At 45.6% G+C, this 22118-nt stretch overlaps 1 protein-coding gene across 4 annotated transcripts in view; it reads right to left on the bottom strand.

The window, feature by feature from the left end:
- The window catches only part of LOC308576586 (alpha-2-macroglobulin-like protein 1), an 88324-nt gene that overhangs the window by 17233 nt on the left and 48973 nt on the right, over positions 1-22118 (bottom strand). For all 4 annotated transcript variants that reach the window (XM_081176084.1, XM_081176083.1, XM_081176085.1 and 1 more), the window contains 15 exons: positions 15529-15638; positions 15016-15177; positions 13181-13408; positions 11092-11155; positions 9553-9698; positions 9212-9358; positions 5466-5648; positions 4008-4104; positions 3596-3737; positions 3082-3307; positions 2005-2131; positions 1468-1589; positions 1073-1124; positions 618-701; positions 85-261 (listed from right to left, as the gene is read on the bottom strand). In XM_081176084.1, coding sequence (XP_081032210.1) covers positions 85-261; positions 618-701; positions 1073-1124; positions 1468-1589; positions 2005-2131; positions 3082-3307; positions 3596-3737; positions 4008-4104; positions 5466-5648; positions 9212-9358; positions 9553-9698; positions 11092-11155; positions 13181-13408; positions 15016-15177; positions 15529-15638 — 2067 coding nt within the window. The remainder of the gene's footprint in view (positions 1-84; positions 262-617; positions 702-1072; positions 1125-1467; positions 1590-2004; positions 2132-3081; positions 3308-3595; positions 3738-4007; positions 4105-5465; positions 5649-9211; positions 9359-9552; positions 9699-11091; positions 11156-13180; positions 13409-15015; positions 15178-15528; positions 15639-22118) is intronic.

Below are 22118 nucleotides of genomic sequence, written 5' to 3'. Positions count from 1 at the left end.
TCCAGACTTTTACTATTCGCACAGTTCTTGCCAATGAACACTTGCCTTAAGCCACATTCTGAGGAGAAAAGAGAACCTACTCACCACTCTGTATGTACTTTATTACGTCCTCTTTGAAGGTGGGGGTTGCCTGGTTGGTATTCTCCAAGTACCGGAGTATGTGAATGTTAGGAACAAACTTCATCAAGTTCTGCTCACCACAGCCCAGGGGTCGCTGAATCAGAAGGTCTATATGTTCTATTGATGTGCCCATAATGTCCCCTAGATGTTGAGAAGATTGTTATCATTACCATTACCACCACCACCACCACCACCATCATCTGGAAACCAAGACTTTTGAGGAAAGGCTGCAGGAGTTGGGTATGTTTAGCCTGGATAAGAGAAGACTGAGAGGAGGTCTGGTGGCCATCTTCAAATCCTTAAAGAGCTGTCACATGGAAGATGGAGCAAGCTCGTTTTCTCCTGCTCCGTGGACCATATGAGGAAAGGAATGAATGGCAGCCAGAATTCCACATGGGTAACTTGCATTATGATGTAGTGGAAAGAAAAGTCTCCTCCTCTCCAGATCTCTCATATGGCCAGAGATGGGGAAGAAATGTGGGGGCAAATTTCCTCACCAATGCAGGAGACGGTAGCTCGGCCAGAGCCCTCCACAACAGCTTCAGGCAGCTTTAGAGAAACCTCATCATGAACTGGGTCCCCTAAAAGGAGATGAAGAACAGGAATTAATGCAGTTGAATACACTAACCAAGTGGTCATAATCTGCAGTTGGACTTGCACACAGCAAAGATGGTACTAGGAGCTTGTTAGCTCAGTGAGTCTGTTTTTAGCCACTCTGTTCTCGCAGCTGTCTTTCCACCCCCTCTCCATCCCATCCCTACTCCCCTTGGCAAACAGAGAGACAGAGTGTGTGTCTTTGGTCTCTTTTGCATCCCGCTACTGCCCTAGGGAAGAGACACGTCTCCAGCCCAATGACAAGCAGAGCAACACTTCGTCTTCTCTCCAACTTGCGTTCTCTGGGGCACCATCACAAGCCAAGCTGCCCTGAGCAAGGGATGCAGCCTAAGCACACCTGAAGAGCAGAGGAAGACATTGTGGGTCTCTTCTTCAAGGACGCCTTCTGGCTGTGGGAGGAAAAGAGAATGGGATGGTGAGTGGGGCTGCTGTCTCAGGGGAATAATCTCCTTCTACCTTCTCTGCCTTTCCCCTGCTCTCGCAATTGCCAGGGCTTCCAACTGATCACAGCCCCTGGCTGACATCGCCTTAGACCTGGAAACAGGGAGGCGCTGCAAAAATCCAAAGGCCCTCTCCTGCCCAGCACCCAATGAATACAATTCTCCCCCCCCCCTAAAAAAAAAAAAACAACACCTGTTTAGGGGAGACCCAGAGTTCTGAATCAGCTGCTGGCACTTGATAGCTGTGAGCCAAAGTTGGACATCAGGGGCTGAAGGCCACATAGACACTGACCTTGACCAGCAGGGTTTTGACCACTGTGTCTGACCGGCCTCGTGCAGGTGTGGTGGAAATCTTATTGCCACACAGCTCATGCGTCTCCTCTGCCTCGGCGGTGATTGAGAGATTGACGTGCCCTAGAGAAAGGCAAAATTGGCACAGACCCATGATGAGTGCCAGGAGCTCAGGGAGGGGAAGAGGCTGCTTGGAGGCCAGAGCCCCAGTCCAGCCCCACATCTGCCAACATGTCCACCGTGCCTTCAGTCTGGAGAAGGATGTAAGGGACAGAGGTTGGAGCATAGGGGGTTCTTGAATGGAGATGGACCCCCAACCTCTCCTTTGGTGAGGGACACCATCTGGGATGGGGAGGAAACAAACCCATAGTACATGCAGCAGGCGGCATTGTTATTATTTTCCATATTCCACTTAATGCTCAGTTGGCTTCCAAACAGAAGAATCCGTTGGTTCTGCCAAGTGTCCTCAGATGACAAGGTCTTTGGCAACCTCAACCCCACAAGTCTCCTCCCACCCACTCAGGCGCCTCAACCTCACCCAGCTGAGTCGCCGTCACATTCCAGGAGAAGGTGTGGGCCTCCTCAGCACAGAGGCAGGTGCTGAACTGGCAGGCCGGGCATGGCTTCACATCCACCTCCTGTGACTCCAGCAGCTTCACTCTCACCTGGGAGATGCAGCAAAATGACCCTCGTGAAGCAGGCAGTGCAGTAAGTCCAAAGCAAGGGGCAAACATTCAGAGAAGAGGCACAGGAGATGGGCCTATGCCAGAAGCAAGAGCCAGACCACATGCCTAGGGGTGCCCCACACTGAGAAGTTGAGTAGGGCATAGACTGCGCCCAGTAAGACCTCGGTGAGTGGGGTCTCCTCGTGCTTTGGGGGCACCATATTAGCATCTATGAGGAATGCCACCCCAGATCAGACTGGCGAGATTTATTCACTCAACAAAGTTTACAGGAAGGCCTCTAATCAAAAACCTTTGGGATTCAAATGGGTGGCTTGGCTTCCTCACACAAACCCCTCATGGCTGTTGTTCTGTGAGCCCTTCATGAAGCTCTTCAGCTGGTGGCCTGAATTGCGGCTGTGGGGAAGAGGAAGGGGGCAGCAGATGGGCATCCCTAGGCCTTGGCAGCAGATCAGACTGGGTGGCTTTCTGGCCTCTTCTGGCCTCTTGCAGCAATAAGGCTGTGTTGCATATGGGGCTGTGCACACACCACACATTTAAAGCACACTCAGGGGTTGGTGTGGGAGGAAAGCTGCAGGTTCCCAGGAGGGAATGTGCTCTATGGACCTCTTCTGGGATGGGGCTGCCTTGCGCTTCCTGTTGTCCACACTTCTGTGGCACATCCAAAGTGGAGCTTCTGTTTCCTCACCCACAGCAAGAAATACAAGCTGTCCCCACAACACTGAATGCAGAGTGGTGGGGGGAGGAGGGAAAAATCCTGACCTGTCCCTTGGGAGAGACAGCTGAGTGCAGGTGTAGGAAGGGCAAGGCCCTGGTGAAGTCCAGCCCCCCCCCCCAGCCTCCATCTCTATCTTGTGGGGTTCCCCCCATCCCTTTCTTTCTGGATACACATATAAGGGAAGCTTGTTTGCTTGTTCTCAATGGTCACTAACCTGGATACATTCCTTCATGTAATTGAAGACAGTGGACTTTAGCAGCAAGGTCTCCCCACGGACCACAGAATGCGGCAGGCTCATATCCACAAAAAACGGCTGGAAGACCCGGAACTTGGCTTGTTGGGAAAGTCCGAAGCCAATGTCAGCCACACAGAAGGCATCAGCGTTCCACTCCGTGATCGTGTCCGGAGCAGTGACCGAGTGAGTTGCTTTCCCCTCCTCGCTGAAGAACAGGAAGAGAGGTCACTCCCTCAGTGACAACAAAACTATGGATCGGTTTTCTGAAGGCTGAAGTTACATTTCCAAGGGTAAAGCAGACTCCAGGCTATGAGAAAGCCCAGGCTAGTCCAGACAGGAATCTGTGGAAAATAATTCTGTCTGATCCTTACACTGAAGAAGAGCTTGGATCTCAAAGGGTTCACCCCCCACACCTCACACCCCCGCTACTGATATCCCAGGTAGATGGCATCATCTCAGCGGTTATCGTCCTTCCCTAGCACAGTTCACTTACTTCACTGATACTAAATCCCAGACCCAGGTCTCTGGAAAGTGTGTCCTGGGTTTAGCTTTCTCTTCCTTCTTGCTTTCTGTAGAATCAACAGCCTGAGGCTTCTCGGAAATCACATTCTCATGCTGAACACTTGTGCGCAGGCCTGGAGATAGTAGAAAAAGATCTCAAGTCCATCAGTAAAGATGAATCTGCAGCAGTGTGGCCAAATTTCTGAGGGAGATTATGATGGCAGTGATACAGCGATGCACTGCACCCAGCAACGAAACCATTGACTCAAGGGATGGGATGTCGAGAGGGAGATCCCGCAGGAATCAGTGGAAATAAAAGCCTTGAAAGGCAGAAACAACAAAAACTGATTTCTCTACTTGGGGACTTTCCAGCAGCGAAACAAGCAAATGACTGTGATTCTCACCTGTTTCAAAGCCACTTTTTAAACGTCTTGTTACTGGCAGGTCACAGGAAACAGGCTTTTTAACTTGCATGTTGGTGAAAACTTTCATTCGCATAAGCTGTGGGAAACCAGGAGAGTGGAAAAGTGAGGTGTGAGTATTTGACTCCCAGTAAATCAGCAAAGATGTATAAAACTTCAGGTTACAGACGCCTGAAAGCAGAGAGTTGGAAGGGAGGAAACACGTAACTATACAGTGGTACCTCAGGTTACATACACTTCAGGTTACATACGCTTCAGGTTACAGACTCCACTAACCCAGAAATAGTACCTTGGGTTACGAACTTTGCTTCAGGATGAGAACAGAAATTGTGCTCCGGCGGCACCACAACAGTGGGAGGCCCCATTAGCTAAAGTGGTACCTCAGGTTAATTACAGTTTCAGGTTAAGAACAGACCTCCAGAACAAGTTCTTAACCCAAGGTACCACTGTGATTCAAATATGTGTTGGAATTGCAAAGAAAAAGAAGGCACCTTTTATCATATGTGGTGGACTTGTAAGGAGATAAAAGCATATTGGTAAATAATATATAATAAGTTGAAAAAGATGTTTAAGATAACCTTCATTTTAAAAAAACAGAAGCCTTTTTATTGGGAACAGTAGGCGCAGAGAAACCCAAGGGAGTACAAAAGACTTTTTATGTATGCAACGACAGCAGCCTGGATAGTCCTAGGCCAAAGATGGAAAGAAGTCAAAATACCTACAGAATAAGACTGGACAACAAAGCTGATGGACTATGCAGAGATGGCCAAAATCACTGGAAAAGTCAGGAACCAGGACGATAAAAACTTCAATAAAGACTGGGGAAAGTTTGTAATATATTTGAGAGCACAATGTAAACAATTAAAAACATTAGCAGGGTTGAAATAACACTTGTAATGTGAGAAGAACTATGGATTTAAATAGAGTATTATGAAAATCTGGAGGAAGATATGATATGCAGTGAAAATGTTAATAAGAGGACTCCAGAGAGGGGAGAATGGAAGTCCGTGAATTCAGAAAAATTCTACAATTTATGATTTTATTTTGTGTTTGAATGTAAATTTGCATTGCAAAGCTAATAAAAAATGATACAAAAAAAGGAAAAGTAAGGTGTGAAAGACCCAGCATTAGGAGGTGGTCCAGTCTGGCACCAGTTCCACCTCCCTCCCAGTCACGATGTCGCCCCTGCTTCTGCTGGGGTTCTCCCATTCTCCCTCGTGGGGGAAGGAAGTCCTGCATATTTGCCTAGAGCAGATTTCAATGGGCAGAGGGGTGAGAGGATGAGAGAGAGGAGTCAGGGCCACCCATCAGATGTGGTTTCTTTAAATCTGGGACCGACCCTGGAAAATAGGGGCACTGAGAGGGTCTGTAGGATGCATCTCATGGAAATGAGCAAGGCACCTTTCAGAGAAGCTAAACTCGGGAGCAAATTCTACTCACCTTGAACAGGCTAAAAACATCGGCCTCACTCTGAAACCAATTGGCTACCTTCAGGGCCCTCTTTTGCTTTTGGCTTGGAGCCAGAGGAGGCAGGCAAGGATATGGCTCAAAGTCTTCCAAGCGATAGGGAAATCCTCTTCCAGAAGTTAAATACAAGTAATCGTAACTAAAATGACCAAACACCTGAAAGCAGAGAGTTGGAAGGGAGGAAACACGTAACTATACAGTGGTACCTCAGGTTACATACACTTCAGGTTACATACGCTTCAGGTTACAGACTCCGCTAACCCAGAAATAGTGCTTCAGGTTAAGAACTTTGCTTCAGGATGAGAACAGAAATCGGGCTCCAGCGGCATGGCAGCAACGGGAGGCCCCATTAGCTAAAGTGGTGCTTCAGGTTAAGAACAGTTTCAGGCAGTGGCGTAGCGTGGGTTGTCAGCACCCGGGGCAAGGCAAGTAATTTGCGCCCCCTAACCCGTGGATTTGCGCCCCCTAACCCTAACCCCCAGATGTTGCGCCGGTGCGGCCGGCCCCCCCTGCACCCCCCATGCTACACCACTGGTTTCAGGTTCCGGAACGAATTAAGTACTTAACCCGAGGTACCACTGTATTCAGTGTTGATGAAGCCAAATCATACTGGTTGAGCCCCAGGCCAGACTGAAGCCCCTTTTTGTCTGCTGACAAAAGGGAGGCCACAGAGGCAGTTGCCCTGGGTGCAAAATTTGTTTCGGGTGCAAAATTCCAATACACAGAGCTGCATCAATACAGCCACATGCTTTCGTCACTGGGCTCCACTGCAAATGGTTTCTCCATGCAAACTAGGAAGTTACATCTCTAGGCAACAAATCGATTCTATGGCTGTGATCTCCTGGGTGATGCGGATGCTTTAAGCAGTTGAATGTGCATATGTACTCTGTCCGTTTCCGTTTCCCTCCCACCCTCCACCCACCTCTGCACAGCCCCGGCAGCTGCTAACCCACGCTACGCCACTGTGAATCAGTATTTCATTTGTAAATGCAATTGCGCCACTCAGGCACTGCACTGCATGGACTACAACGCTGTGTCTCCCTTCTTAATGATGTGCTTGTCAGGCAGCAGAGGAACCAACCCCCCACGGCAGGTTGCCAGGAATGGACAAGACAAGGGAATGTCCTTACCATCTGCTTTTATTCAATATTCACAGAGAGTGGCTTGGGAATGTGACCTCTTGGAATAATGGCGTTGCTCCAAGTGAATCTCCACCCCCTCCCACTTCCTCACGAGTCATCTCTACGGTGCTGGGATGTGCCCTCTGCTCTCCTACTTTCAAGGCCCGTCGTGTTCTGGGATAGAGGGGGTCTGGAATGCTATGCTTTCTAAAGACACTGAGTCCGTCAGCTGTTGCCCCTCTAGTGCTGCTTCTTCCTCCTCTTCCATTATTTCCCAGCTTTCCCCCTCATCTGCCTCTGAGCTGTGATCTCCCTCAAAGCTCTGATTTTGACCTTTAAAGCCCTATGAGGCCTAGGACCCACGTACCTACGGGACCGCCTCTCCTGGTGTGCCCCGCGGAGGACCTTAAGGTCCACAAATGACAACATTTTGGAGGTCCCAAGGCGCAAGGTGGTTAGATGGGTCTCAACTAGGACCAGGGCCTTTTCAGTACTGGCCCTGACTTGGTGGAACGCTCTGTCACAAGAGACTAGAGCCCTGCGGGACTTGACATCTTTCCGCAGGGCTTGCAGAAGAGTCAGGCTGGGGAGGCAGTCTGCACCATTCTTCCTCTGCCCAGTCCCTGGCAATGCTGTCATGCTACACACCATAGTATATCATGGGTAATACAATAAAAAAAATGGGAGGTTCTTAGCATGGACTGTACAGTGGTACCTCGGGTTACAAATGCTTCGGGTTACAAACGCTTCAGGTTACAGACTCCGCTAACCCAGAAGTAGTACCTCAGGTTAAGAACTTTACCTCAGGATGAGAAGAGAAATTGCGCGGCGGCAGGAGGCCCCATTAGCTAAAGTGGTACCTCACGTTAAGAACAGTTTCAGGTTAACTTTCAGGTTAACTTTCAGGTTAAGAACGGACCTCCGGAATGAATTAAATTCTTAACCAGAGGTGCCACTGTATCAAGGAAGGCCTTAAAGATAACAGAAGCATGGAAAGATGGGGTGTGGTGAGGAATTGAGGAGGGATGGAAGGAAGGGTTGCTAAAATGCTACAAAGGCAGAAGGGCTGCTGGGATTCATAACCAAGACCTCTGCTGCAGCTCATGACATGGAAGGGAAAAGGCAGAAGCTAAATAATGGAACCAACCACCTGCCAGTCCAGGAGTGCTAACTTGAATAAAATATTGGGGGCAGGAGGGGATGGGAAGCCCTGCCCCACAGAATTGATCACATGACATGGTGCGCGCACACGCACACCATTTGAATGGCAATGCCCATCAACTGGGGGGGGGGGGTCGGTCAGGGATGATTGTGGTGTGTCACATGCCTCTTTACTTCCTGCTCACTGGGAGTTTCCGTTTTGTATACAGCTTTTGTTCCTTCTGTTTTCCTGAACACGGAGGCAGGCAGACATGTTTTTCCTTTTACAGATAGGTAGCCGTGTTGGTCTGCCATAGTCAAAATAAAAAAATTCCTTCCAGTAGCACCTTAAAGACCAACTAAGTTAGTTCTTGGTATGAGCTTTCGTGTGCATGCACACTTCTTCAGATACACTGAAACAGAAGTTGCCAGGTCCTTCTATATAGTGAGAAGGTAGGGAGGGGTATTACTCAGAAGGGTGGTGGGAATGGGAGATTGGCAGATAGCTGAGATGAGTCTGTTGACGACTCTTAACGACTGCAATAGGTCTTACAGGAAAAGGCAAGGGGTGAGGAGGTGTTTTTCCTTTGTTCTGATCTACATTGAATAAAGCTGTAAATATGCTCTCCTGTCTGAATCTTCCGTTGTGGAGACTGCTGAAAAGCGTGTGCACGAGTCTTGGAATGTCTCTGAGGCTCGTGTCGCTAATTGACTGATACTGTTCCACGGGAGACCGGTGATCGTCCAGAGACGACGTGGAGGCCTGCCTGATGGCTCCGTCTCCCTGGCAGTATCCCAATAGGCTGGCCCCCTCAAAAAAATTATTGGGCGAAAATTTTATTGGGCAAAGATGCCCGGCCCCTAGGAGTTGGCTCCTATGCATCAGCCTGAAAATGAAGAGAAAAGAATAGGGCACAGGGAAGGAACACTAATCTAATTAAGCAGCCCCAATGTATCTATGTGGAGTTTGCTGTCTGTTTGGTCGTGAGTTGCTTTGGGTTGCCCTGAGCAAGATAATGTGACTGACAAATTTAATAAAGAATAATAAACTAATTATTAGCAGGGACGCGGGTGGCGCTGTGGGTAAAACCTCAGTGCCTAGGGCTTGCCGATCGCATGGTCAGCGGTTCGAATCCCCGCAGCAGGGTGAGTCTTTCGGTCCCAGCTCCTGCCCACCTAGCAGTTCAAAAGCAACCTTAAGTGCAAGTAGATAAATAGGTACCGCTTTATAGCGGGAAGGTAAATGGCGTTTCCGTGTGCTGCGCTGGTGCTGGCTCGCCAGAGCAGCTTCGTCACGCTGGCCACATGACCCCGAAGTGTCTCCGGACAGCGCTGGCCCCCGGCCTCTTAAGTGAGATGGGCCCACAACCCTAGACCCGGACACGACTGGCCCGTATGGGCAGGGGTACCTTTACCTTTAATAAACTAATAATAACTGAGAAGGATGGGCATTCTTACTTGCTTTGGTGTCAGCGTATCATCTTCCATCAGGAGGACACTCTTATCAACAGCACGGAGAGAGCACAGAGCACCAGGAGCAGCCTCGATTTGCAGACTGACTTTTGATCCTGGAAGCTCCTCCGCCGCAGAGAAGTCCAAATTCACCTGTGGAAGGATGCGAACAAAACAGGAATGGTCAGTTAGGAAACCTGCGGCGACGAGAGTGGATAACAGGCAGCACCAGGGCAAGAATGTCACGGAGGATGGTGGAGAAAGAGCGAGTATTGTGAACAGCAAAAAGGATCTGAAGATTTGCAGGATGCAAGGCCTCACCCTGCCCCACTTGCTTCCTTACCCACCTTATGTTTGAAGCACTTCTGTATCTCAAACTGATCCACGTCAGCCACCACCTCGCCATCCAGAAACACAGTGTACAGAAGAAGCCTGACTGTGGGTGCCAGGTCAGAGCTCGTAGACAAGGTGAGGGAGAAGGTGCCTTTCAGAGCTGGAGCAGGGGAAAGGGAGAATGGGGGGAAAGGAAAGAGAGAGAGAGAGAGAGAGAGAGAGAGAGAGAGAGAGAGAGCGCATTCATGCAGTGGCGTAGCGTGGGTTGTCAGCACCCGGGGCAAGGCAAGTAATTTGTGCCCCCTAACCCGCGGATTTGCGCCCCTAACCCGTGGATTTGCGCCCCCTAACCCTAACCCCCAGATGTTGCGGCCGGTGCGGCCGGCCCCCCCTGCACCCCCCACGCTACGCCACTGCATTCATGACTTACAACATGAGAAAAAAACATTCCTGTGCATCTCACTTCTGCTAGATGGTGGTAAAGCAAAGAAAATCAAAGAGACCCACCCCAAACGCAGCCAGCCCACCTGCGCATTGCAGTATTCCAACCCTCATGTCTTCAACCTAATAACTGATTTATTGCTAATAACAAATTCCATTCTGTACCACACAGCAAGTTCTTTTTAAAAAAACAACAAAATCCTATTTCCATCTATCAGTCCGCTATGGTAATTCGCCTTACTTGGAAGACACTGACTGTGAATCGTATGCCAACAAGCACTTTAGAATGAGATTCTTTGCCAAGTGAAAAAAACTCAGGAGTCATTCATGAGGTTTAAATCTGCTCAGCATCAGAAAGTTGTGTCCAGGATATGTGTGTGTGTGTGTGTGTGTGTGTGTGAGAGAGAGAGAGAGAGAGAGAGAGAGAGAGAGAGAGAGAGAGAGAGAGAGAGAGACATCGGATGTGCATTGACTCCTGACAAATTCTGGATGTTGGGGCTGTCAAAAGCAGGGGAGGAGGGTAGCCAAGCAATCATCTGTTGAATCTGGGCTTTAAACCCTGAGGGTTGTATTCAATTCACTTTTACTCAGAGTACACCCACTGCAATCAAGGGCTATGACTAACTTAGGTCCATTCATTTCAGTGGGTAAAAATTAGTTGCATGCAACCTTCATGAACCACGCGGTTGGCAGGGGATGCAGATGTGCAGGTGAGAGTCTCCCACTTGTGGTAACTGCATGTTTAATTATGGTTTCACATCTGAATCAAACTTGGAGTCGTGGAAGGCCCCAGTTCAGACTGGGCCCGATCTGAGGTGTTGAACCTGATGGGGAGACAGACAGCTGGGTAATGTAAGCTGAGTGGTTAATACATTTTAAAAGTTTCCTCTTTTGAAGTCAAACGTGACTGTGCTAGGAGTGCTTGGTGATGGTCCACCAGGCACAGTGGTGTCTCCAATTGGTTCAACGCTCTCATACCATGTCCTGGGTGCTACTAAAATTCGTGGCCATCTCCTCATTCTTGAAAGACACACCAGACTACACAGATAAGGCCCACCAAACATTATCAGCTTGGCCAAGTGTGGTGCTTCTCCGATGGATCTCTCACTTACTCTCATCCTGGCCAACAGGAACAGTCTTCTGCCCACTGGAGACAATCTTCCCTTTGGACACAATCTGCAGGGAGATGGTTTGTTAGGCCAGGGGCAAAAGGAAAAGCCTCCCCACCCTCTTTGGCAGTAGAAATACAGGAAAGGGAGAGAGAAATGTCGGACAGGAAGCACCCTGCAGAGACTGTGCGATGGGTTTTGCTAGGGGAGGCTCATAGATTAATAGAAACCGCACTTGCCACTTCAGAACGTGAAATTGGGGGCAATAACCAGGAAAGCCTGCAGCTCCCTGTCTTCTGCGCACTGGGCACAACAGCAACTGTTGCGTGTGAAGCCCTTCACTTTCATCTGAGATCTCAGCAAAGCTTTCCACGCAACAAGCCACGGATGGAATGAACCACTGAGGCTGATCTATCTCAGCTTCTGCTATATCTCTGCTGATGGCTGGACAACCCATACAGGAGCCACAAAGGCCACTGGAAGGTCCCTGCTGTTTGGATCCAAACAGATTCACAATGGGCAAGAGAAACAGAAATACTGGTACACACTGCAACACAAATACTATTCTCAATTCTGCCCTTTTCCGTCTTCTTGTTATTTTATTCCATTTTCATTTCTCCATTTCATCCGTTTCTGCTGTGTTGCCTTCACTAATCATTTAATTTTATTCCCATTTTTTCTCTCTCTTTTTTCCTTTTGAACTCCCCTTTCCTTTTGCATGTACCCATTATTCCTCCACACACAGTTCTCCACTGTCCACAAAGAATTAGAAGGGGGTGGCCCAGCTACAGCCCAATCCGTAACCTCAGTCTAATTTCAGCAAGGAGAGGGGCTGGAGAGAAACAGAGAGAAAGAAGGAGAGGTATACCTCACCATTGGCAGAGCATATGCCCACGGTGCTTGAGACATGCAGGCATGGAGGGCACCCTCCCGTGCGCTACAGTCCGGGGGAGGGAAAGAGCAGGGAAGCTGCTGCCCACTCTCCTCCTGCCCTCTGCCGCTAGGCAAGGCCTGACCCGATGGCGGAGCTGCTGCAGCTGGGTGCACTTCGCCATGAGCAAGGAGAGCTGATGTAATCCACTGGGAGCAGTCAAGTACAACATTCCTTGTAATACTAGAGCAGACATGTGAGGGAATGTTTGGTCCAGCCAGTCGAAACTTCCTGTTCCTCCTGGCTGGAACATCCTTCCTTTTGCATGTGACAGAAGGTGGGTGTGACCTAACCTGCCCAGGTAACAAAAGGACGAGTCACGCAGCACCTCTCTCTCTCTTTTCCATCTTCCTTTCATCGTGTGAACTGCCGGACTTCTAGCTTGCAGTCACTGGGATTATTCCCCCATATGGGGTAGATCCACATGTACATATTTGTAACTAAGTCTGCCTTTAGGGATCCAACTGTGAACCGGTGTAAGTAAACTTCTTTTATTGACCTTAAATAAGATTGTGGCGTCTTTATTCTTTTAAGAGAGATTCAAGGGAACTTACCAGGAACTTACAATTCAATCTGAGACAGACTGAACTGTATAATCGTCAGAGGCTCACACGAGCCTGCAACCAGCTATCGGCTGTGCATTGTAAAGGGGAAGGCACTCTGCTAAGTAAAGGAACTTGCTAACACAAGTTAGGAAGGATATAAATAAACAATATATCCTCTACTGTCACCATTAACATTCCCACACACACACCCTGGGTCAAGCGTGACCTGGGGACAGAGCTACTGCCAAGCCTGAGCGCCGCAGCCTAAGTGCAGTGTCTTCTTACTTGGAGCCAAACTCCAATGAAGGAGCCTGCTGTGGCTAGGTGCCTGTTTGCGCCCCCTCACAAAATTGTGCCCAGGGCCACGGCCCCCCTCCACTATGCCCCTGTACCTCACTCACAGACTCCCATGGGAGGCTGTGGACTCTCCTTCCTTGGAGGTTTTTAAGCAGAGGTTGGATGGCCATCTGTCATGGATGCTTTAGCTGAGATTCCTGCATTCCAGGGGTTGGATTAGACCCTCGGGTTCCCTTCCAGCTCTACAATTCTATGATTCAATTCTGGCTCTGGCCCCCAAATAATATAGTCCTCGACTTTCCCTAGACCAGATGCTCACCAAATAATAGAAATCGACATGGTCAGCATCCGGGCCCAGTTCTTTCCGGTCTATGATGTAATCCACCAGGACTTCCTGGTCTTTTCCACAGGGCAGCTCTTCTTCCACATGCTGTATCTCCAGGAAACTATTGCTCTCAGAGTAGAAGGGCTTCAGCCACATGAAACTTTCGGATTCCGACATCATAAGACTCTCAAAGCCAGTCACATTCTCAAGGGTGTATCTACCCTATGGAGCAAAAAGAGAACAGCAAGGATTGGGGTGACAATCAACAAGAGACAACTGGGTGGCAATACAAGGCATGTGAACCTAACACTAGGGAACAGTATATACTACACATGTAAACCAGTCTTCATATCTTTGTAACTGTCGTGGCTCCCAGCTAAGAATCATAGAAGAAAGTAACAATCTCTTCAAGGACTTCCTTTTCATTGTGGTGATTTGTGCTTGCAATGGCATTGAGGCAGTTCTGCACGATCCTGCTTTCGATATTATCTGTACCTGCCCAGTGTTTTGGAGCAGACATGCTGCTTTGTTTGCAACTACTACATGCTCCTAAGCTTCCTACGGAAATCCTTTAACTATGTAAAAGGTAAAGGTAAAGGAACCCTGTACGGTCAAAGGCGACTATGGGGTTGCAACGCTCATCTGGCTTTCATGCCGAGGGAGCAGGCGTTTGGCCACAGACAGCCTTCCAGATCACGTGGCCAGCATGACTAAACCGCTTCTGGCACAACGGGACACCGTGACGGAAACCAGAGTGCACGGAAACGCTGTTTACCTTCCTGCCGCAGCAGTACCTATTTATCTACTTGAACTGGCATGCTTTTGAACTGCCACATTGGCAGGAGCTGGGACAGAGTAACGGGAGCTCACTCCATTGCGGGGATTCGAACTGCCGACCTTCCGTTCTGCAAGCCCAAGAGGCTCAGTGGTTTAGATCACAGTGCCACCCACGTCCCAGTAACTATATATACCACAAATGCTCCCATGCCCAAGAAATTGGCCAATTGCCTACCCTCAATGGTGTTGTACTCTGCCCGAGGGAGCAGATTCACTGTGGTGCTTCTGGACCCAGCTTTGTCACTGAAAGTTCAGGTACTGTGAATAGAACGGGGTGCCCCAAGGCATTTCAGCACCAACTTAAAGATTCTACTTTTGGTAAATGAAACCGTTAAAAGCTTGGATCCAGTTTCCCTGTGAGATCGTCCTGTTTCATATATGCCCACTCAACTGCTGTGATCTGTGGAACTGACACAGTTACATGTGCCACACGCTAAGAAGACCAGGAGAAAAGAACTGGATAAAATAGTGGTCAATTGCAAAGGTGATTCGGACATTTAAGCTGGCACATTCTATCTGAGAACACCCTGCTATTCTATCGTATGCAACAAATGATTTCTAGGAGACGTGACCGTGGTGTATTGTATTTGCAGTGCCTGATGTTTTGGTGGTTTTTATGGTTATTGTTGTTGGTTTTTTTGCTTCCTTTGCGAATGGTGCCATGGCCTTTGGCTAGTGCAATCAAGTTGATGATGATGATGTGCCACACAGTATTCATGCCGCATTTGCAAAACACCAACCTTTTAGTGTGGTAGCACTTTGGAACCCCCAGCCTATTGACATCCCAGAATAAGCAGAAGTGTGGACAAGCCCTAAGTTCCAAAAGTAAATAATAATAATAATAATAATAATAATAATAACAACAACAACAACAACAACAACAACAACCTATAGGAAAAGCAACCCTAAGGAAGGTGGGGTGGGGGATGCACAGAAAAATGCATCTCCTCGCCCCACCTCTTCCTTAAGACATGTCCAAATATTTAACTCACCCTTAAGGAAACCATGTCGTGCCACTTAGTTGTGTCCAGGGAGAAGGAAACTTCACCATTCTCATCTGTGACATAGGAAGTGGTTGTCTCCACATCATCAACGTCAACTGTGAGATAGACAGTCCTGTTCTTGACAGGCACTTTATTGACTGAAACCATCATCTGCGTGAATAAAAGGGAAATAAGCCAACCACCTAACTTCTTTACAGCCAACTGTTCTCGCACGCAAAAATATATATATATATGCTGAGGCATTTGTTTACTCCTGTGGGCAAGAGCACAACACCACTATTCAGATATTGCCCCTCAAGGTCTAATGATAAGAAGAGGGGCTGAGCTATCTCGGGATATGAATGCTCTCCTCCAGGTTGTCTGTCTGTCTGTCTGTCATGGACTGTAAACTTTCGTAGGAGGGCTAGGTCACAAAAGGTATCGTTTCAGTGCCTACTTCAAAAAGTAAGAGCAAATCTATCCTAAAGACTGCTTTATTAAACAGAAAGGATAGGATGTTACCTCTCCTGTGTATGGGAAACCTTGTTTGTAGAATGGATTGAGTTTGCTAAACTCCACCTTGACTTCCTTTGCGGCAATAGGCAAGACACCATATCCTGTCTGAGTCACTCCTGCATAGGGAACAGACAAGTTGGTTTAGCACAGCAACTGGAATGCTACAAAAAAGACAGCGGTAAGTTTGACATTTCCGCAAAAGTTCTAGACACATTGTTAACTAGACCTTACACAAACTGCAAGGACGACTTCCGGGTTGGTGCCATTGGCAATGGCGGAATTCCTCTGACCGGGAGGAATTTGCCCCGTGGGAAATCAGGTCTTGCCGCCACGGTGAAGGCGGAGACCCGCAAAAAATCACAGGCGGGAGGAGCCTGTGAACGTGGGATTCAGCGGGCACCTTCTGCACCTCCCCTACTCGCGGGGAAACCCGATTTCGGGGCTCCAGAGCAACGTGGGGTGAGTGGCGCGGTGCTTCGAATCATCTGCTTCTTCCACGGAGCGAAGCCGCATAGCTGTTGCTGGAGAGCACTGACTTTTTCCTGTGGACAATTTGACTCTAAAGCAATTACCCGTGAGTAGAGCTGAAATGGGAGAATCGGATTTCTAAACGTACAATTTGGTATCGAAGCGGGGAGGTTCAATACAGGAAGTCCGCCTTCCCCTTTTGTAAATAGATTGAAGCAAAAAGGCTATAAGCTGAAGCCTTGGAAAGCCCTTTGTAAAAAACTAAACTTTCAACGGCAAATAACATTTAAGCCCCCCTCGGGGGCAGGAGAAGAGGGGGGGAGTTGTGGACTGAGTATGCCTGCAGGAGAGAGTGAAGAGAGTCAGAATACTGCCGCTCTGACCCTGGAAACGGGCTGCTATTAGGACTGACGTCTTTTGGATGTCCATTGACAGCGTTTAGAATGTTCACTGACAGCTAGCTAGGTAAGAGAAATACATTGTTTCTACAGTCTCTGGCTGTTTCTAAAAAGGAGTAAATAGTAACAGAAAACTGAAACTAACTTTGGATTGTTTGAACTGTGTTTAAAAAGAGGACATTATTGATCAATACAAATAACATAAATAGAAACTGTTTCCCCCTAGTGGAAGCTTTTGAAACTGGTTGTTTTACAAGAGTTTCACAAGAGTTGGGCTGGGGGAATTTCCAGCTGCAAGATAAAAAACTGTGAGACTCTGGGACTGGCCTTGAATCTTCTAAGTGTTCTGGCAAATGGAAAGGAAAAAACAGATCTGCCAACTGCTGAAAAAACATTAAGGTCTGGGAAGATTAGGCAGCAACCCAGGAGAAGTTCAATACCAGACCCTCTTCCTCTGGCTGCTGCTGTGTCTATATCAGCACGACCAAAATCAAGAGGAATGCTGCCAGAAGAGGTATTAGCGGTTGCATTAGGTAAGATAAATGACTCATTGGAACAGCTTAACAAGAAAGTGGGTGCTGCAACTATTAAAATTGACTTAAATACGGAAAGCATAAACAATCTGGGACTAAAGGTGAATACCAATACAGAAACTATTCAGAAATTGATACAGGAATCCACTCTGATACGGCAGACTGTGGAGGAAGCTAGGGAGAAAGCTGCTGCTGTTGAATGTAAAGTAACACAACTGGAGAGAGAGAGAGTCCCAGCCCTACAGAGGCAACTTGATGAACATAAGTTGACGCTTGCTATGATTGAACTTAAAGAAAAACAGATGAATCTGAGGATCAGAGGCCTACCTGAATTCAAGAAGGAAAGTTTGATAGACTTTCTTACACAGGAATTTGCTAACTTTTGGGATTTGGACGTGGGACAAGAAGAGTTTAGAATTGTGAGGGCCTTCAGACTTGGAAGAGGAGGGAAAAAAGAGAAGAATACAATAAGAGACTGCTTGATTACCCTTCGAACTAAAGAAGAGAGAGATAGAATTTTGGGTTGGCACTACCAGAAGAACCTAGAAGTACAACAGTCAAGAGTGGTAATTTTTAAAGACGTCCTGAAATATATTTTGGATCTTAGGCCTGACTATGAAGATATTGTTGCCCTGCTGAGAAAGAATAAAATTATTAGGTGGGAGTTTCCTCAAGGTTTATCTTTCAGTTTCAAAGGTAGGAAAATAAAAATAAGATCAGTAGAGGATAAAGCGAAGTTTTTGTACAAATACGAAGAAGATCTGCAGAAGGGACCTGGAAAAGAGCCAAGAGCATCGGACAGAAGATCACCAGATAGAGGATTAGAGCAGAGAGCATTGGATAGAAGATCACCAAACAGGGGAATATTGGATATATCAACATTGTCTTTTGGATTGGACTCCCCACTGAACGTGCCACCATTACCACCAACAGAAGAAGAGCAAGCATTGAGTGCAGTTGGAGGAACATCAGCGTAACTACATGATGGCGTTGCGGGTCTCGAGCTGGAATGTGAATGGACTAAATTCCCCAGAAAAAAAGGCGAAGAGTCTTTCATTTATTGAAAAAAGAACATTTGGACTTGATTTGTTTACAAGAAACACATGTGATAAGGCTACAAAGGAAGATATTGAGTAATAAAAGATTGGGCCAAGAATTCATTTCATCAGACAAAGTTTAAAAAAGAGGAGTGGTCCTTTATGCAAAGGAGAGCCTATCACCGAAATTCTTATTTAAAGACGATCAAGGAAGATTTGTAGCAATTGAAATTCAATCACAAGGAGAGAAATTCTTGATTCTAGGTATTTATGCACCAAACGAAGGAAAACCAGAATTCTTTAAGAAGTTACATGAGACTCTGATGGATTACATGGACTATAATATGATTTTGATGGGAGATATGAATGGAGTGGTGTCTACAAATATGGATAAGGCACAGAGACAGGTAGTCACCAAAGATGGTAGACTACCAAAAACCTTTTTTGACATGACTGAAAATATGGACTTAGTTGACATTTGGATAATGAAGAACCCTCTGGGAAGAGAGGGAACTTTTTTCTCTGAGGCCAAAATGACATGGACAAGAATTGACCAAATCTGGGTAACCAGGGGATTGGCTCTGAAGATCAGCAAAGTGGAGATTTGCCCCAAAACTTGTTCTGACCATAATGCGGTGAAGATGGAAATAAAATTGATGCCAATTGGTTCCTTTAGATGGAGGATGAATGACACTTTGTTTAGGAATGAAGAGGTGACCAAGAAGGCCCAAAAAACTCTAAGAGATTACTTTGAGATAAACACGAATACTACAGTGGGGAAAAAAAGTAATTTGGGATGCAAGCAAAGCGGTTATGAGAGGACTCCTAATACAACAGAATGCAATTAAGAAGAGCTCAGAATGAAAAAAAGGACAAAATCCTGGGAAAGATAGAGGAAGGAGAGAAGAAACTGAGAGCAAAACCAAAGTCACAGGAGATTCTGAAAGAGATAAAGTTATATCAAGTACAATATGCGAAGCTGATGAATCAGGAAATAGAATGGAAGATTAAACAGATGAGGCAAAAGACATTTGAATCGGCAAATAAATGTGGGAAATTGTTGGCCTGGCAAATGAAAAAAAGACAAAAACTCAATACTATCACCAATTTGGAAGTGGAAGGAAAAAATATACAGAATCCAGTGGAGATTAGGAAGTGTTTCCAGAGGTATTTTAAACAACTTTATACACAGGAGAAGCAGAAAGAAATTGACATTGATTGATTTCTGAAAATAAATGGACTACACAAAATCTCTCAGGAAAAACAACTGATGTTGAATTACAAAATAACGGACCAGGAAGTGGAAGGGGCTATCCAGAACATGCAATTAGGTAAATCTCCAGGACCAGATGGTTTGACTTCAAGATATTACAGATATTTGAAAGAATGGTTAATACAACCATTGAAGGAAGTCTGTAATGAAATATTGGAAGGGAGAAAGGCACCAGAGTCGTGGAAGGAAGCTTATATTACACTTATACCGAAAACAGAGACTGAAAAGACACAGCTTAAGAACTACCGCCCCATATCACTGCTAAATGTGGATTATAAAATTTTTGCAGACAATTTGGCCAAAAGATTAAAAAAGGTGTTAGTAGAAGAAATTCATAAAGATCAAGCGGGCTTTCTCCCGGGCAGACATTTGTCTGACAATATGAGGAATATAATTAAGATTTTAGAAAAAACTTCAAGTGAATATTAATACTAAGGCTGTCTTGATATTTGTGGATGCGGAGAAAGCCTTTGACAACATTTCCTGGAGCTTTATGAAGAAGAATCTACAGGGGTTGGGGTTGGTCAAGGTTTTGAAAATGGTATAGGTGCAATTTATTCAGAACAAAAGGCAAAATTAATTGTGAACAATGTAGTGACAGAAGAGTTTAAGACTGAGAAAGGGACATGACAAGGTTACCCAATTTCTCCACTGTTTTTTATATCGGTCCTTGAGGTTTTGTTAAACATGATAAGAAAGGACCAAGAGGTCAAAGGTATGCAAGTGGGAGCTAAACAGTATAAACTGAAAGCATTTGCTGATGATTTAGTATTGACCCTACAGGAGCCAGAATCTAGTACAGAAAAGGTATTGGAACTGATTCAAGAATTTGGGCAAGTAGCAGGTTTTAAGCTGAATAAGACGAAAACTAAGGTTTTAGAGAAAAATTTAACTGTGAATGAGAGACAGAAGTTTCAGGAAGAGATAGGACTAACATTGGTTAAGAAAGTGAAATATTTAGGGGTTAACATGACTGCTGAAAATGTGAATCTATTTAAGGATAATTATGAAAAATGTTGGATTGAAGTGAAAAAGGATTTAGAAATATGGTCAAATTTGAAGTTATCATTGTTAGGCCGAATTGCTGTGATAAAAATGAATGTGCTGCCAAGGATGTTGTTTTTGTTTCAAACATTACAAATTTTGGATATGATGGATTGTTTCAAGAAGTGGCAGAAAGATATTTCCAGATTTGTTTGGCAGGGCAAAAAGCCTCGAATAAAATTTAAGATATTAACTGATGCTAAAGAAAGAGGTGGATTTGCCCTACCAGACCTCAAACTTTATTATGAATCAGCGGCTTTTTGCTGGCTGAGAGAATGGCTGCTTCTTGAAGACACTGACGTGTTGGATTTAGAAGGTTTCAATAATGTATTTGGCTGGCATGCATATTTGTGGTACTATAAGGTAAAAGTACATAAAGCGTTTAAAAATCATATTGTTAGGAAAGCATTGTTTAATGTATCGATAAGATATAAAGATATGTTAGAAAAGAAAACCCCAAGATGGTTGTCACCAATGGAAGCGAAGGCACAGAAAAAACTCAATATGGAGGCCAAATGGCCGAAATATTGGAAATTCTGGATCAAGATGGAGACAGAATAAAATTGCAGAGTTTTGAAAAATTGAAAAATAAAGTGTGAGATTGGCTCCATTATTATCAAATAATGGAGGCATACAATTTGGACAAAAAAGTTGGTTTCCAGGTGGAAAAATCAAAATTGGAAACAGAATTGCTAGACTCAAAATTTAAGAATTTGTCAAGAATGTATAACTTGCTGTTGAAATGGAACACTCAAGACGAAACGGTGAAATCAGCTATGATTAAATGGGCACAAGATGTTGGACATAACATAATGATGGCTGACTGGGAACAGTTATTGACCACAGGTATGAAATTTACGGCATGTAATGCCTTAAGAGAGAATATACAGAGAATGATATACAGGTGGTACATGACACCAGTCAAGCTTGCAAAAATTTACCATTTGCCCGAAAATAAATGTTGGAAATGTAATGAGACTGAAGGCACATTCTTTCACCTTTGGTGGACATGCCCAAGGATTAAGACATTCTGGGAGATGATTTATAATGAAATGAAAAAGGTATTTAAATATACCTTCCTGAAGAAACCAGAGGCCTTTCTCCTGGGCATGGTCGGCCAATTGGTGCCAAAGAAGGACAGAACTTTTTTTATGTATGCAACAACAGCAGCAAGAATACTCATCGTGAAGTATTGGAAGACACAAGATTTGCCCACCCGGGAAGAATGGCAGATGAAGTTGATGGACTATATGGAACTGGCGGAAATGACTGGCAGAATCCGAGACCAGGGAGAAGAGTTGGTGGAAGAAGATTGGAAAAAATTTAAAGACTATCTACAGAAACTCTGTAAAGTTAATGAATGTTAGAAAAATGTTGGAATGAAGTTATATGGCTTTAGTAGAAATGTTATAAGGAATTAAGTACAGATAGGTTAATAGAGCATTAAAGGAAAAAATAAGGTTAGAATGAGTTAAGATAATTATAGGATAGAAAAAAGAGGAAGATGGTAAGGAATTGCTGAAATAATTAACAGAAGTGGAATACAAAAAGGGAGGTGTGAGGAGGTCATGGAAATAAGTGAAGGAAAGATGGGATAATGAAATTGTTTGATTTATTTTATTGTTTTTGTTTTGTTTTGTTAATTTGATGTGTTGTATTGTATTGTGTGTTTTTTTTAGTGTTTAAGTTTTTGGAAAAATAATAAATATTATTTTTTAAAAAACCTGCAAGGACGTCACTCTCGTGAGCATGTCTACAGGGAGGCTTCCAGCACTTCCAGTTCTCTTAAACAAAAAACTGGTCACAGCTCACTGAGTCAGATATAACGACTTGTGAGAAATGC

Source organism: Podarcis bocagei, assembly GCF_964188305.1.
Source record: "Podarcis bocagei genome assembly, chromosome: 17".
In the NCBI taxonomy this organism is placed as follows: domain Eukaryota; kingdom Metazoa; phylum Chordata; class Lepidosauria; order Squamata; family Lacertidae; genus Podarcis; species Podarcis bocagei.
This window is presented reverse-complemented; position numbering and strand designations above follow the sequence as displayed.